At 41.3% G+C, this 16,875-nt stretch overlaps 1 protein-coding gene across 1 annotated transcript; it reads left to right on the plus strand.

Moving 5' to 3' along the window:
* Positions 1–490: 490 nt before the first annotated feature.
* Positions 491–16,259, plus strand: TADA1 (transcriptional adaptor 1). Its single transcript, XM_040229966.1, has 8 exons — positions 491–751; positions 5,918–6,009; positions 6,255–6,320; positions 9,406–9,503; positions 10,966–11,175; positions 12,412–12,563; positions 14,318–14,480; positions 14,924–16,259. Exons 1-8 carry the CDS (start codon positions 678–680, stop codon positions 15,074–15,076), a joined length of 1,008 nt encoding a protein of 335 aa, XP_040085900.1. The 5' UTR covers positions 491–677; the 3' UTR covers positions 15,077–16,259.
* The last annotated feature ends 616 nt before the right edge of the window (positions 16,260–16,875 follow it).

A 16,875-nucleotide genomic window follows, 5' to 3' on the forward strand; every position in this document is an offset into this window, starting at 1 on the left:
TGGGAAGGGGGAAAGAGCTTGTCTGGGGGTGCTACCATTTTTTTCTTTTATCCTTCTGTGTATTTTCCCTACTTGTCCTCATTATTTCACTTATCAAATATTTATTGACGGCCCACTATGTGTTAGGTACTGCTCTAGGAATTAGGGAAAACAGCAGTGAATAAAATACAAATCCTGTCCTCACGAACTTACACTTTAGTTGGAGAAGCCAGAAAATTAACATGTCAATTAAATGAGTGGTCGGCAAAAAAATAAGGCAACGAAAGAGAATAAAATCAACATCATTTACCTTTTCACTTGGAGGGAGGAGATACTCATGCAGGTAAAAAGAGCGAATTAGAGACTCGAGCAGCAGTAAGACTCAGGGCCCAGGAGGCGCCAGCCCTGCAGGCGGCGCTGCAGCCCGGCGGCGGCGGGACGGCGGAGCGCGGGGAGGCGGGGCACGCGACGCGAGGGGCGGGGGCTGGAGGACCGCGGAAACGCCGAGTTCGGCTCTGCGCTGTCCCTTCGGAAAGGCGGGCGGAGCTGAAAACCCAACACAAGTCTTCCGAGCTCCTGGGGGCGGGGCGGACGCGAGCGGGCGGCGTCGCCGGAGCCCAAGCCTTCGCGGAGTTGTTTTTTCGGTTGCTGGTCGCTGCGGCCGAGAGGTGTGAGGTCGGGCTGGTACGTGGGGAGCAATGGCGACCTTTGTGAGCGAGCTGGAGGCGGCGAAGAAGAACTTGAGCGAGGCCCTGGGGGACAACGTGAAACAGTAAGAACTCCCCAGAAGCAGCCTCCGCGTCTCTGCGCGGGCGCTGCCCCGGCCTCTGGCTGCGCCCCCCTCGTGCAGTGACCACGCGGCCGCTGGGCCTGCGCGCCCCTCGCGTCGGGGGCTGCGGGGCCTGCGGGTTTTCCCGGCGGGGGCCGGCGGGCAGCCCCGACGCACCCGGCTGGAGGGGCCGCCCTCCCCGGTTTGCTCGGGACCCGGGCGGGCGCCTTCCCCCGAGGCTCTGTCCTGGGTGGGGCGAGCAAGGCGTCCTCCACGCCTTCACGCCCAAGGGCCTGTCGGGCGGCTGCGGCGAGGGCGCGGGGGTGCGGGGCGCGGGGGTGCGGGACGCGTGTGGCTGGGCAGCGGCCTAGTCGGAGCCGGCACGGCTCTAGGCGCCCGGCTCCCGGAGGGCTCCGTGGAGGCGGAGGCCTGTTGAGCTCAGGTGTTGTGCGGGAACTGGGGGGAAGACAGAGAAAGCCATTTCGGAAGGCAGACAGACCCTCCGTGAAATAGTCACTCAACACTGCTGCAGTTACAGTGACGATAGCAGTAGCGAACATTTATTGAACACCTTTTAAGCGCTCTAGATGAACTATCTCATCTAATCCTCGCAACAGAGATCTGAGGTAGGTACAGTTATCACTCCCGTTTGATAGATGAGAGGACAGAGATCTTAACTCTTCAAAAGTCATGGCAGTATTGGGGCCCTCGTGTCTAATTTCTCGCTCTGAAACCTTGCCGGGGGGTTGCAAAGGATCCCAGAAGCTCCCAGGGACTTGCACCCAGGTTATAGCAGGGGACCGAGTACATAGTTGGGTCAGAATCGCCGAAATGGCTGAGTGTAAAATCAGTAACTCAGACAGAGCCAAAGTCATAGGAGGAACCTTCCGAAGTACCAGGACAAATTTGGAAATTTTCAAAACAGTATGATTACATTTTTATTTTTCTAAAATATTGGAAGCCAGTTTTAAACGTTTAAGACTATAATGCCTGTGTTGTTGCTGCCGGAGGATTTTTGTGATATTCTGTACATTTTGCCGTACTCAGTAGGCACTCACTCCGAAATGTTTCTAGAGGTGCAAGGTGTTTGGGGGATACTTTCTTTTTCTCCACTCTTTCTCCTTTTCATCTTTTTATTTTTTTTATTATAACTGAATTGAAGTTACTTAACTTGGACGTCATACATGAATTTCGGTTTTTCCTTCTTGTGAAATTTTGATGTGGCAGTCTACTTTTTGTCTTACCAAGATACACAGAATTCCCATGTACGACTTCTTGGAACACCGATGGACTAAATGGAATAACTAAAAACAAAATATAGTTTTTAAAGATTAGTATTAGGAACAATAATAAATCAAACTAGAAACACTGGAATTAAATTTTAATGTTATTTTGGGCATATTTAATTTTTTATAAACATTAATTGACTCCCAAAGATAAAATATTTTTACCTGAACTTATAGTTTAATATGCATGTTGACTTTCTTTTTCCTTGCTTGCTTAATTAAAAATGCTTAATTATTTTAATGAGTAAAATAGCCTTTACTGTCATTAATTACTGTAGCTTATTTTTGTAATGCCGCTGAAATTTACACTTTTTAAGCACAATAGACTTGTCACTCTTATATTTATGATGCTTACAAATATTTGAAAGTGAATGTTTTCATGCAGCATTAAACTTGGCTCGTGTGTATAACTGACTGATTAGATGCGATGATGCCCTCTGTGAAGCCACACTTCTCACACAGGTCACCAGAAATGTTGAAATTAGTGTTTCCTATTTGGTCTTTAAAGATCAATGCTGGCTATCAGATGTTGGTCAAATACAGATGCCTGAAGCTCAATTTGGTGCACCTGTAGCTGAATCTCCATTAAGAATGCAATCAAAATATACCTTTGTGCTAGGAAGAGTTAGTGGTGCAGTGTTTTTCTATATTGATGTTTTCCATTGTCTTTTTTCCCTTCTGCTCCTTAAAAAGTGCTTCTTGGTTGAGCAATCTGTCCTACAATCTTTTCTCACATATCCTACTTGAGTAGTTTGTCTTGGTTTGTACAGCCTGACCATTTAAATGCGGTTCTTGTTTGTAGATAAAATATATCAGGTGTATAAGGATCTCAGGCGTGAGTTGTTTCCTATTTTATGCTGTTGTCCTAGTGTCCTTTATGTCAGGTTGTCTGCCCATGTCAGCTTCTAGAAAGACACGAGCTTTGCTAGCTTACTCACTTTGTATAGTACTCAGTAGAGTGTTGGGTTCAAATGAGTGCTTTGTGTTTTGGATGATTTAGCCATATGTTATTTAATTTTCCCCAGGTTTCTGCAGTGCTTCCTAGTCCTATCCATTTATACTCATCACCCATTATCCTAGAGGCTGGCTTACTTTGTTTTCCTTATTTTTAAGGAAAACAATCAGTTGTCCATGGCTATACAACGAGTTAATACAGGGACCAGGATTGGAAGTCAGTCTTCAACATGATAGCCAGTGCTGGCTATTTGGGCTATAAAGTTTGAAAAGATAGCATCAGGTTGGCAGAGTCTTGCCTTAGTTCACTTCAAATATGAAGTATTTGAAAGTATCCTTTCTTGTAAAATAGGAACACAGAGTTTTTAAATAATGAAGTTTTTCTCATGTTACTGTCCTCTTTTGTTGTATAGAATGGGATAGGAAAAGACTTTTGCCTTTCTGTGGCACTTTATTTCACTTTTAAATTGTTCTTGTCTTTAAAAAGGCGGAGGAATCGTGTAAGTGTTTGCTATTGGGAAGGTATTATTGACTAATGAATTTGACTCAGGTGAAATGTTGTGCCAGGTTCTAGAACTAAACTTGTTCTGCTGTTGAATGAGATGGGTCTTGGGAAACTTTAGGGCTCCATTAAAGTTATGAATTTTCTCCAGCGGGGTTGGGGTGGGGAGTACAGGAACTCAAAAAATTACATATATATAGTTAGCCAGACTTAAACTGATCGGTGTATAGGACAGCAGGAGAAACTGCCATGGGTATAATGATGGCAGTGAGAGCATTAAACTGTCTTGTTTAGGACTCTGTTGTTAGAAACTCAAAAGAGCATTAGAAAGTAGCTAATTGCGAATTGAAAGGTACTGTAAAAACGTACTAAGTAATTATTAGTCCTGTTTCATGAGTGAGGAATAGCTTTCTTAAGCATCAAAACAAGGGGTGTGGATGTGAAAAATCAAGTTCTTTACTCCTATTTTTAATAATGTTAAGGTATAAAAGATTGGATCCTTTTTTCCTACCAGTTAACTAGTAATTTTTATGATTAGTGGTTGGTTTTCACTTTAAAAAACCACACTCCTCAATCTATAAAACACAGAAAACTTTAAAATATAAATCTTTCTTAAAATTGAGGTATAAATGACATACAGCTTTTCATTAGTTTCAGGGATACCACATTAATGATTCAGTATTTGTATATATATTGCAGTGTGGCACCACAATAGGTCTAGTTCATGTCTCTCATCATACATAGTTAAAAAGTTATTTTTCTCTTGTGATGAGAACTTTTAATACAGAATTGAGTAGGGGGTTTTTGTAGAAACTAACACCTATGACCATCTATTTGTTATGTAAGTGAATGTTGAAACACTCCGATCAATAATATTCAGATTAACAAAAGACTTATTAGTACGTCTTTAAGCAGTAAGTTGTTAAGATCTACTCTCAGCAGCTTTCAAATAAGCAATATTTGACAACTTTAATAATATTGTAAAATAATTTTAAGTGTATTTTTCTGGAGAGTAGGTCCTTTAGAAAGGCAACAGCGAGGAAGGAAAGGTACCACTGTGGTTTTTAGCTGGTTGACTTACAGGTCAGATTCTGTGATTACTGCTCAGTCCCTTTTAGGGAGGACTTTCCTCTTTTGATGGTATTCTGGCTCCTTAGTAGCTTAAACAACTGATTTATTTTCTCACCATTCCAGAGTCTAGAAGTCTGACATCAGGGTGAGAGCACGGTTGTTATTTTCTGAGGCCTCTCCCATTGGCTGTTGCCTTCTGTCTCTTGTCTGTATCCTAATCCCTTCTTATAAGGACACCAGTTTCATTGGGTTAGGGCCTACCCTGATTCCTCCAGTTCAGTTCAGTTGCTCGGTCACGTCTGACTCTTTGCGACCCCATGGACTACAGCACACCAGGCTTCCCTGTCCATCACCAACTCCCGAAGCTTACTCAGATTTATGTCCATTGAGTCGGTGATGCCGTCCAACCATTTCATCCTCTGTTGTCCCCTTCTTCTCCTGACTTCAATCTTTCCCAGCATCAGGGTCTTTTCCAATAAGTCGATTCTTTGCATCAGGTGACTAAATTATTGGAATTTCAGTTTCAGCATCAGTCCTTCTAATGAATATTTAGGACTGATTTCCTTTAGGATGGACTGGTTGGATCTCCTTGCAGTCCAAGGGACTCTCAAGAGTCTTCTTCAACACCACAGTTCAAAAGCATCAGTTCTTCGGCACTCAGCTTTCTTTAATAGTCCAACTCTCACATCCATACATGAACACTGGAAAAACCATAGCCTTGACTAGACGGACCTTTGTTGGCAAAGTAATGTTTCTGCTTTTTAATATGCTGTTTAGGTTGGTCATAGCTTTTCTACCAAGGAGCAAGCGTCCTTTAATTTCATGGCTGCAGTCACCATCTGCAGTGACTTTGAAGCCCCCCAAAATAAAGTCTGTCACTGTTTGCATTGTTTCCCCTTCTATTTGCCATGAAGTGATGGGACCAGATGCCATGATTCCGTTTTCTGATTGTTGAGCTTTAAGCCAACTTTTTCACTCTCCTCTTTCAGTTTCATCAAGAGGTTCTTTAGTTCTTCACTTTCTGCCATAAGGGTGGTGTCATCTACATGTCTGAGGTTATTGATATTTCTCCTGGCAGTCTTGATTCCAGCTTGTGCTTCATCCAGTCCAGCATTTCTCATGATGTACTGTGCGTTTAAATTAAATAAGCAGGTTACTTAATTACCTCTTTGAAGGCCCTGTCATGTTCTGTCGTACTAGGGGTTAGGGATTCAACATATGAATTTGGCGGGAAACACAACTCAGTCCATAACATTAGGGAATGCAAAATTTCCTTTTCTGGGAGTTGAGGGAGATAAAGGGAACTTGGGGAAGAAGCAAAACCTGAGGTTCTTAATATTGCTTCTGCCTCTGCAGATACTGGGCTAACTTAAAGTTGTGGTTCAAGCAGAAGATCAGCAAAGAAGAGTTTGACCTTGAAGCTCATAGACTTCTCACACAGGATAATGGTAAAATAATCTGGGGACTTATTTTACTGTTCTGAAGTTTTCCCAGATCTGCAATAAATTAAGTTAAATTTTTTTTTTGTTTTAGTAGTATGTAAGGTCATTTAAATAATGTGGATATTTAAAAGTAAATGTAAAGAATGGCAGAGTAGGGGATATCCAAAGTCTTTAGAAACTAGACTAAAACAGTGGTATCCATATGTTGTGAATGTCGTGTGCTTGACTTGTGGCCATCTTCCCTCTTCCAGTCCACTCTCACAACGATTTCCTCCTGGCCATTCTCACGCGGTGTCAGATTTTGGTGTCTACACCAGGTAAGGGAGTGCAGGTAACCTCTAGGGATGTCAGTCAGCAGAGCCAGAAACTCGGGTGTATTACCAGGCTCTCGCTGCCTCTAACAGACGTGTTTGCAAATGAAATGTTCTTTGAACTGCTTAGAAGACAGATTTTATTATAAAGTGCTGATTCTTTTATAGGACCTTTTTAAAGCAGGTAATTCCACTGTCCTTACATTGACTCTTGGGCTTTACTGGGTTTCAGTTACTTAAGTAAACCAGAGGTGAGGAGGCGAGTAGCCAGTCAGGAGGAAGAAGCTGAGGAGAGTGAAGAGAGGGCATTTGGTGGTTAGAAGAGGTTCACCAGAGATGTATGGGGGGTAAACCAGGTGAGGAGAAACCACAGCGTGTGTTGAGAACTTGGGTTTTCCTGATCTTAATTCAGTGAGATATTAGCACCTGGAAGGTTAAGTGCGTCAGCCTGTGTTTGGCAAACTATTGGTGAAGAACGAAGGTAGTGAATAGCAGCATGGTAGGTAGGTGCATGGAAGTCAAATCTGTCACTTCAGCCTAAGAAAATGGGTACAGACAATGATTTTTTGCCCCTAGGTTTTTGGAAGTTTAAGTGGTACAAGTCACCTCTTTCAATCTTATTTTAATCAGTTAGTCAAAACCAATTAAATACATTAAAAATTTGCCTCATGGTAAAGCTTATCCTGGGCTCTTGTATTTACAGGTACTGTTGGTTTTTGTTGTTGCTTTTAAAGGGCCTGTGGTAATTCTGATGGTCATTTATTAAAAGCCCATGTTTATCTAGAGAAAGTGGAGTCACTTGGTCGTGTCTGACTCCTTGCAACCCCATGGACTGTAGTGGCCTACCAGGCTCCTCCGTCCATTGGATTTTCCAGGCAAGACTACCAGAGTGGCTGCCATTTCCTTCTCCAGGGGTTCCCCCAACCCAGGGCTCGAACCCAGGTCTCCTACGTTGCAGACAGGCACTTTACCATCTGAGCCACCAGGGAAGCCTCTTGTATCTAGACATGGCTAGTATTTTGTATCATCTCCCTCTGCTAAGCTCTGTTGTAAGATGGAGAATTCAGATAAGATATCCTACAGGCCTGTTCTTCACACTCAAGAGAAGTTCCCTTGCTGGGAAGAGTGGTAAAGAGCATTTGTTTATGGAGACTGGTGTTAGAGCAGGGAGGCTGCTCTCCACCCCTCACCATACCGCTTGCTGCACATTCTACACTGTGCCTGATGTTTAATTTAAATAGAAGTGGACTTTTGCTTGTTAAATCATAAAGATAATCCACTTTATTGTTTAAAATTTAATTTGATCAGAAAAGCCAACATTTTGTGAGGACGGATCTTACATTTTAGGTAGATATATTCTGAAGTGCCACACACCCAAAAGATTCAGTGGGACGATTGCAATTAAAAACTTTGGTTGATAGGAGTCAGGAGACTTGGGTTCAGGTTTAAGTTTTGCCACTAGCTTAGGTGATATATTTAATTATTGAATGTTGTGAGTGTCCATGAGACCGTAATATCTACCCCACATGGTTATAAAAAAGCAGGTGAAAGAACATGTAAATTTTCTCTTAGAAATAAAAAATGCCAAAAGAATATGAAGTGATATTAATGTAGATGGCTGATTTTAATTAAAGCCTTTGATACTCTTGAATGTTTGTTGTTGGTTGTTTAAAAATAAATGAAGATACATTGGAATTTAAGAGATTATTTCTCCATCAAACACCCAAAATATCTTTCCTTAAAATATTTGTTGGCAACAAAGAGATGATTTCTACTAAAAGTATAATATAGAAATATAATTTGTGTGTGTGTTGATAATTGTGGTCAAATCGCTTACTGTCTCTGGGAGCCAGGCAGGAAAGGTGGTTTCACGACATGACCTGTTGACGACTAACACTGTGTCCTAGACGCTTCATGTGCATCGTCTTTCTTCTAAAAATCCTTTGGGATATTTTTCTCAAGTGTATGTATAACTTTGATTTTTTTGTTTGTTTAGCTTGGTCTTTCTTACCATGTTACAGACTTCTATCAAATGTCTGATGATTTGTGTTTAAGAATGAAGCATAAAACTGCCTGGAGATGCCCTTTACAGTGCCAGGAGGCCAGCGTTACAGTGGGGCTGTGTTCGAGGGTGCCAGCACCCATGCCAGCCACCTCAGTAAAGCCAAGAAGTTTTGTTTCGCTTTAACTAGAGAAGAGTTCTCCGTCCTCCTGTTGCGTACGCCCCCCCTGTGCACAGGGTGAGCGGGACTGCTTGCGTGGGCCAGGAGCAGCTGTCCAGGGAACTCGGAAGGGCCTGCACTTGATCTGGTGCTGTACGCGGGTTGTCTTGAAATTCTTAAGTTTTGATCAGGGGACCCATCTTTTTCGTGTTGTACTGAGTTCAGTCCTGGATGTGAGGGAAGGCATGTGTATGGATGACTTTTCAACATAGGTACTCCGTTAATCTTGTTTTTAGCTGTACTCTCCCTCCTGCTTTCCACTGGACTCACCTACAAATTCAGATTCTCTATGGATGTCTACTCCAGGTTAACTTAGTTCCACCTATTTACCAAGCTTGCCTAGCTTAGGCCGTAGCTTCCATATGTCCACTTTGTAAGTTGGCTCCTTTTTAGCCTATCCTTGGAATTTGGTGAGATCTCATCTTGGTCTGCCACTCATTTTCCTCTTAGTCTCTGTTGTGGACGTGCCATTTACTTTTTCCTACTGTTATTTTTCGTAGGGTCTTGGAAGAGAGAGGAGACAAATACATGTGGTCAGTTTGCTGTCTTGAACTAGAAAATTCTGTCCTGCTTTCATAATATTACTGCTACTATTAAGCAAACAAGCACCCCATAGACAATTAAAAACATGAAAAACAAATTTGTCTTCCTAAAAGAACAATTTTGGTTACAGCTAGGGAAAAAAAAAGTGATTTGAGAGAATTTGAAGTTTTTTTTTAGAGAAGCAGAAAGAGATCTGAATTTAAGCATTTATTGTTTATTTTCATCACTTGAGCATCTCATACTTCTTTAACCCAAAGGGAAAACAAACTCAGCAGTTATCAGTTGTCATTCTTTTCTCTTATGATTGTTATTTTTCTGTCTCACAGAGGGTGCTGGATCTTTACCCTGGACAGGGGGTTCTGCAGCCAAACCTGGAAAACCAAAGGGAAAGAAAAAGCTTTCTTCTGTTCGTCAGAAATTTGATGTAGGTTGTTCTTCAGTAAATCTTGGTAATGACTGATTTAAGAACTGTTGTGATGGAACTGGCTTTAGTTTTTTAATGAATATTACAATTCTGGTTAGGAAAGTTGAAAAAAGGTGAAGAGAAAAACGTTATTTGGGGAGGAAAAGATGTTATTGAATTTGAAATTGGGACTCAATCTTTGAAACCCTCTTTACCAAAGTGTCTGAATTTTTATACTTCTGGTTTGTTACTGCATAATTATTAATATGTTGTCATTAGTAATTTTTCAGTGATTCAAGAACTATACCTGTGTTTTTTTTTCTCTAAAACATCTTTGGGAATGAATAATGTTACTCAGATTGAAGACTTCTGTTCCAAGGGTCCAGGAGGCCTAGTGGCCTCAAGCAAGATCCTGGTGATGCCCCAGTAGACCTTGAGCTTTCTGGGGATCCTGAGAGAAATCTTGAAGGCATTGGACTATGAAATTAGTAAACATTTTAGAATAACTTGCTTTTTCAGGTTTATATCCAGGGAACAAAGTTTCCCTATCCCTTTTATAGATTTGATTGGGTACTTTATTGATTAACATCAACAAACATTTATTTACTTCTACTTTTTGCTCCATGTTTTATATCAATAATATTCGATCTGGAGGGCATCAGCATCTCCAGAGAGGCATACTTGCTTTAAAAGAGCATGTTTGATATGAAATAGTTTTGTACTTGGAAAATGGAAAAGCAGCTTGCTTTTATAATACAGACTTAAAACAGGACAAGCCATATTTGCTACAAAATCTTGGGAGCTGGACTTAACCAAAAGCTACAGAGGCATATCTCCTACTGATGATAGAGAATATAAATGTGCTCTCAGCATCTCCCAGAGCAAGGCTGGGGTTTTATAAGTGGAAAAGATTGGGAAAGGCTATTTTTTAAAAAACTAATGACTGTCTTAAAAAGATTCTGTGTTGAGAATTGCTAGTAGAATATAATGTAACTGAAGAGTTATACTTGCCTACATTATCTTGGAGTATTTGTTATTAGATCTGTTATGTTGGTAACAGAAATTACCAGTTTTCTGAAACATTCACTCTATATTTCTGTATTCAGAATCTGCTTACTTACAAGTGTACTTAAAATGTTTTGACTTGTTTGAAAATAGTTTTATATCTTCTCCTTCTCCCCATTTGTTATTTTTAGCACAGAGCCACATATTCTGTGATTTCTAAGGAATTAATTAAATAGAATAAACTACTGTGCATACTACTACTATTCCCCTTAACTCATATCTTCATTATAGATATGTAATGGTTGTGAATCTGTGATTATTTGTGCATGAGTTCCTTTTTTTTTTTTTTTTAACTCTTCTGGTTTAGTTTTGATGACATTAATTTGTAGGATCGCAGGTCCAATTCGTTGGTTACTCTTGTTTGTGTCTTATTACTTGCCATGTAATGAATAATTTTGAAAAGTTTTCTTACCTGTAGCATAGATTCCAGCCTCAGAATCCCCTCTCAGGAGCCCAGCAATTTGTGGCAAAGGATCCCCAGGATGATGACGACTTAAAACTTTGTTCCCACACAATGCTGCTTCCTACTCGGGGTCAGCTGGAAGGGAGAATGATAGTGACTGCCTACGAACACGGGCTGGACAACGTCACCGAGGAGGCTGTCTCAGCTGTGGTCTACGCGGTGGAGGTTGGTTTGCTGGTGTCAGAAACACTCCTATAGATTGAATATGACAGGCTTGTGTGTGTTAGTCAGAGTTAGTACTGCAAGAAAAGAACTAAAATGTAACTCTGATCTCAGAATTGCCTTGCTGAAATTGTTTTCTCTTGAGGGGAGAAACATCACAATCCAAACAGTTGCCTTCAGTTAACAGACTAAGCTTTTCAAAAGGTTACTAGTGGCATAACACTTTTGATGTTTAACTTGTTAACAAGGGGACAGTTTTTAAGCAAAAAATTGAGATTGAGAATCCTAAAGATTAAAATCACTTGACTTTGCTGTGGCACAGCATTTGAAGAGCATTATTAGGCGTGGTGTCCACACTGCGGGATTCTGTCTCAGCACACCCTTTCATTCATTAATTTCACTCATTCAGTCACTAGACAAAATGTACACTGGGGTCTACACGGGTACTGACAGGTGACGTTGGGGCTTTCCTTTCGGTTCTCTGGGCCTCTGTTTCCTCGCCTGTACCTCAGAGATTATAATAGCTATCTCATGAAGTTTTAAGCTACAGATGGTACCGCGATGTCCTGACGTGAGATGATCTTATTGGTATAATTGAAATACCATGCCCCCTGGCTCCGCTGTTGATAATGGTAGTCTGGGACTCGTCTGTCTCTGTTTTCACAGACAGTCTCTAACCCTCTTTTAGAGGCTGTCACAAAGGTAAAGAGATGTCAAATACCTAATATCTATTTATTTCCTGCGTATATCTGTCTTTTATGTGGCTTTTGAGAGAGCCAGGATTCTGTTTATGCAAGGATTTTAGTAGATTGGGCACTATAATATATTTCTGATCTTAAAACATTTTGTACCATTTTCAAACAAGCTTCAAGGTAGTTTGCTACTTTAAAAAATTACTTGTTTTTGTACTTCTCTTTAAAGCTATCTGAAAATTATTTTTGAGAGAGAGGAGCCAATTTAGAGGTGTAAAGACTTTAACAAATTTCTGTAGAGCAAGCTCATCTTAAGAGGAACTAAATAAAAACAGTGCCTCTCCCCTTACTCTTTGCTAGACCCTGCCACTCTGGTATGGTCTGTGGCTTTTTATTGAGCATTCATTTGGCTTCAGCACTTGCTTGCCGTTCTCACGTCTCCTTTCAGTAAGTGCCAATAAACAATTATTTGGTTAATGGAAGTTTTATGGTTTGCTTTTAAGATGAGTTCATGCTATTTTTCATTCTTTTTTTCTTGTTTTTACAGAATCACCTTAAAGATATACTGGCATCAGTTGTGTCAAGAAGGAAAGCTTACCGATTACGTGATGGTCATTTTAAATATGCCTTTGGTAGTAATGTGACCCCACAGCCATACCTGAAGAATAGTGTAGTAGCTTATAACAGCTTAATAGAAAGGTATATGAAGTTTCTTGCAATTTTTGCATCTATCCTTTCTAATTGGTTACGCTACTCTTACATAATAGACCACTGTTAAAAAATTGGTTATTGAGTTTCTGTGAGTCTAGGGTATCTCTGAGAGCAGTACAGTTTTATTTTCAAGTTGCTTTCTTGTATAACTAGTGACTTCTTTTGGTACTCTGTAGATCAAAAGTAAAGTTGTAGAGTTTGGCCGCGGCGTGTGGTTTAATGCGAGTGGCCCCACTCTCTGAGGGCAGTGCATCTTGAAGGCTCCTGGGCCAGCACCTCCTGTTGGTGGGAGTGGGCCAGCTGTCGCTCAGAGATGTGGCCTGTGATTGTTGGGTCAGGGTTGGGTTTCTTGATGGTGGGAGGAGCAGTGGTGGGTGTGTCTCCAGGTCCTTACCTGGCATTTGTAGCTGGAGCTCAAGATGGTGGCCTGGGCTGGGTGTCATCGGTTGCTCTTGGCACCCTCTTGTGCAGATCTGGTCTTTGAGCTCCGATCTCTGGAACCTCTCTGCAGTGTGGGCTCCCAGGACCTCTGTGCTGTCCTGAAACATCCTCTGAGATGACCTGGATTATCTTCCCTTTGATGTCTTTCTTCAGGGAGAAGAGAGGGAGAAAAAAGTATGATTGGGAAGGCTGGCTGGAGTGGTGATGGGGAAGGAGTAACTGGCAGGGAAGGCCGGTGGCATGATCGTGGTGGGGTGTGTGGTGGGAGAGCTGAGCAGGGAGTCAGAGCAGACGGTGATGACATCGTAGGGAGGGCCTGGTACTGGTGCTTGTTTCATGGCTCTGCAGACCTCGACACAACTCACAAGGCTCATTTTGAAGAGCACTGGCTTAAATTGGGTTCACTATTTCAGACTGCCATAGGTGAAGATTTACTTTCTCAACCTCGTTCAAGCATATCTGTTGTCGATTATTTGTTCTCCTTTGTGAGTCATTCGTCTTTAGAGAAAAACAGCCCTTGTGTTGGGTGAGTGCTGGAGCAGTGTCTGAGCCTGCCAGGCCTCCAGCCGCCCTCGCTCCCTGCCAGCCTGTCCCTGGAAGGCTCCTGCCTCATTCTTGGCCACCTGTTTCTCCATCAGGGCTGCCTTTGTCTGGTGCCGAAACCCACGCTCACTCCACGTGTGCTTTCCTCCGAGTTCCCTCCTCGCTGTTTCACCTCCTCTGTGTTCTCCAGAATGGCATAGCTTATCTTCTACTGTATTATGATACAAAAATCATGCTTGTCTTCCCAGTTATATCTGGGTTCTATTTGGCGAACTTGGCAAAATTTGGGTGTATTTTCTCTACCCTCCAGTTTTGCCTGTTGCTTCTTTTGTGCTTTATCTTTCCTTGCTTGTTATTTTTTGATCCTCTTGTCTTTAGTTTCCTCTCCAAGTCAGTTTGCAATTTCATTTTCCTTTAATTAGGCTCTATTATTTTCTTCCACCTAGAAGCTCTTTAAGGGCAGGAAACAATTTTGGCTCTGTATCCTGACTTAACAAATATTTTGACACTTGTGGAGGGAGGAGGGTAAATGCAGTTGCACTGCACTTTATTTCCAGCCTAAGGGATGGGCTGCCTTTAAAAATGAAAATTGTAGGTTATTCATGTATACACTGGCTGAAAAATAATTGGATTTCTGATTCCTTTTGAGATACATTTTATAAGAAGTTTTCTAGCAGACCATCCCTATTCTGGTTGTTCAGTGGTTCTGGTTGTTCCCTCTTTCTTACTGGAACGTTTCTGGAACGTTTTGTTTTCAGCCCTCCAGCCCTCTCCGCTCCTTGTGCTGGTCAGAACCCAGCGTCCCACCCGCCCCCTGACGATGCTGAGCAGCAGGCTGCACTCCTGCTGGCGTGCTCGGGGGATACACTGCCCGCATCTTTGCCTCCAGTGAACATGTACGACCTTTTTGAAGCTTTGCAGGTAACTCTTGGCACCATAAGGTTTATCTAGATTTATGGATAGGTTCAAAGTTTCTTTAAGTCTACAAAGATATTCACTAGCTTTTCCATTTCCTGACTTTTGTTTTTCAGTTTTTATTGTTTGTTATTAAAGCCATTAATACTAGCCTTATTTTCAAATCCTGCCGTCAGGAATCCTTCCTAACTTACCTCCCCATTCCTCACCTTTCCAGTGAAAGGAAACAAAAAAAAACTCTTTGTTCCCTTATTTTTCCTTCAGCGCCTTGTTATTTCCTTTTTTTTTTGTTATCTGTTTTGGGTTTTATTAAGTTCTGGCTCAAAACGTAACAGGTTTGTGTCTTTTGTGTGAGTGTTTTGTTGATATAAACCTTACTTTCATTCTCTGTGTTGGAAAAATAAGTATACTGAAGTATAATTGGAGACATGCTGATGTTTTTGTCCCAGGTACACAGGGAAGTCATTCCTACCCATACCGTATACGCTCTCAACATTGAAAGGATCATTATGAAACTCTGGCATCCAAATCATGAAGAGCTGCAGCAAGACAAAGTCCATCGCCAGCGCTTGGCAGCCAAGGAGGGGCTTTTGTTCTGCTGAATCAGGACCTGATGGTGTGGGACCCTCAGCAACCTCATTGATGATTGGATTGAATGTTTTGGTGATTTCACGTTTCAAGACTTAAGTGTATAGTGTAAATATAATCTTTCCTATGGAAATGAGACAGTACATTTTGTGTTGCTACTGTGACGCCATTAATATAAATCTGATTTTGATAATGACCCATATCTCTCTTGTGTATGTGTGTGTGTTCCAGTTAGGGGACTAGGCACTGAGAAAGTTCGGTGCCTGGAATAGCGATGTTTGGGCATCTGAGCCCTAGTACCCTGTGGTCTTCATGTGAGGTGGGTGACATTCTAGAACAAAGAAGCTGTTATAACTTTGTCTCCACAATCAGGAGGATGTTTGTTCAGAGACAGCACGTATTCTGTATCTGGCAAGTCTAAAATTTCTGCTTTTCTCCTGAACTTTTTTTTTTTAATGGATTTTGACAAAATGTTAAAAATTGGTTATCTTTGTTAGTATCAGTTTAATATACTTTTTGTGTGTGTGACCAGTTTTAACAGATATAGTTGCCTATTACAGTTTCATAGAAAATAAGACTTAGAAATGCTGTGCTGTTTGATGAGATAAAATCTTTTCTTTAAAAACCAAATTAGAATAATCTCTTAGGATGTAATTAACCTTATAAAATATCTTCTCATAATTCCTTTCTTTTAGAGTTGTTAGGCCCAAAGACTTTGATTGGTAGGTTCATCTGTTCATTATTCCTGCAAACTGTTCTAAGAAGTTCAAGTAAATATACTAGATTTTTACTTGGTTAATTCTCCTGTTCCTGTGAACTATCCTTCCAAATGGCAGTGTTACTACCAACTTTGTTTCTTAAAAGATACGTGACTTTTTTATTCAAGAGATGTTATAGGTAGATACACTAGAATGTACAGATGGGTTTCAGTTCAGTCACTCAGTTGTGTCTGACTCTTTGTGACCCCATATAAATAATATATGTATAGATAAGTATGTGTGGTTCAGTATCTGGATCTGTGAATTTGTTTTTGTACTTTAAATGCAACAAATAAATCTTTTGGGAGAAAACTTTTATTAAAGTAAACATAAGGAATACTGCCTTCAGAATATGAAGAACCTTGCTTTATGAGATCTTAGCAGAAACTTTTCAAAAGAATGTATCAGATGAGAAAGATAAAAAACAGGTTCCAATTAAGATGTGTCATCGCTTCCTTTTGTGATATATAGATTAAGACAAAATAGTTTAGTTTCAGTTCTTGGCACAACTCTGAAAAGTCATTTAGAGTTTTGGATAACTTAAGAATTTTTAGGATTTCTAAGAATTTGAACTGATATCTAACTGTGTGTAGTGGATCCATATTATATCTTGAGCCTCAATGCTAAGTATGTATTACATTTCATGTGTTCCATAGATGGAGAGACACCTAGACGTCTTGAACATGCCCTGCTGCTCATTCCAAGGGCAGGTTCCCATTGAAATCTGGTAGCAGTGGACCTCCACAGAGAATTCCTCACTCCTCTATGGGACCTGGCCTGAGTCCCTACTGATCTGTTCTCGTGGGACCATAGGGCACCAGAGGACTCCCAAGCTTGGGGCCTCACTCTCAAGGCCCGCTTCCCATGCCAGTTTTCCTCAAGTATCATTTGTACAGTGGAGAGAGGAGGTTAAGGGCACGGCAGGCAGGCAGAAAGAGTGATTGATACTTAGGATCTTTCAAGATAGACTCTGAGATTCAAATACCCCGGTTCCACGAAACACTGCCTCCAGCTCTAGCTCCATTTTGGGATCCTGAGTGCAGTGCATCTTTTAT

Source organism: Oryx dammah, unplaced genomic scaffold, assembly GCF_014754425.2.
Source record: "Oryx dammah isolate SB20612 unplaced genomic scaffold, SCBI_Odam_1.1 HiC_scaffold_28, whole genome shotgun sequence".
NCBI lineage: Eukaryota > Metazoa > Chordata > Mammalia > Artiodactyla > Bovidae > Oryx > Oryx dammah.

Bases quoted from the DNA above. Each gene is read 5' to 3' on its own strand.
- TADA1 (XM_040229966.1), top strand. From the start codon at position 678: ATGGCGACCTTTGTGAGCGAGCTGGAGGCGGCGAAGAAGAACTTGAGC. The intron at 6,010-6,254 runs GTAAAATAATCT...TCCCTCTTCCAG, and splicing joins ACTTCTCACACAGGATAATG to TCCACTCTCACAACGATTTC. The intron at 9,504-10,965 runs GTAGGTTGTTCT...TCTTACCTGTAG, and splicing joins CTGTTCGTCAGAAATTTGAT to CATAGATTCCAGCCTCAGAA.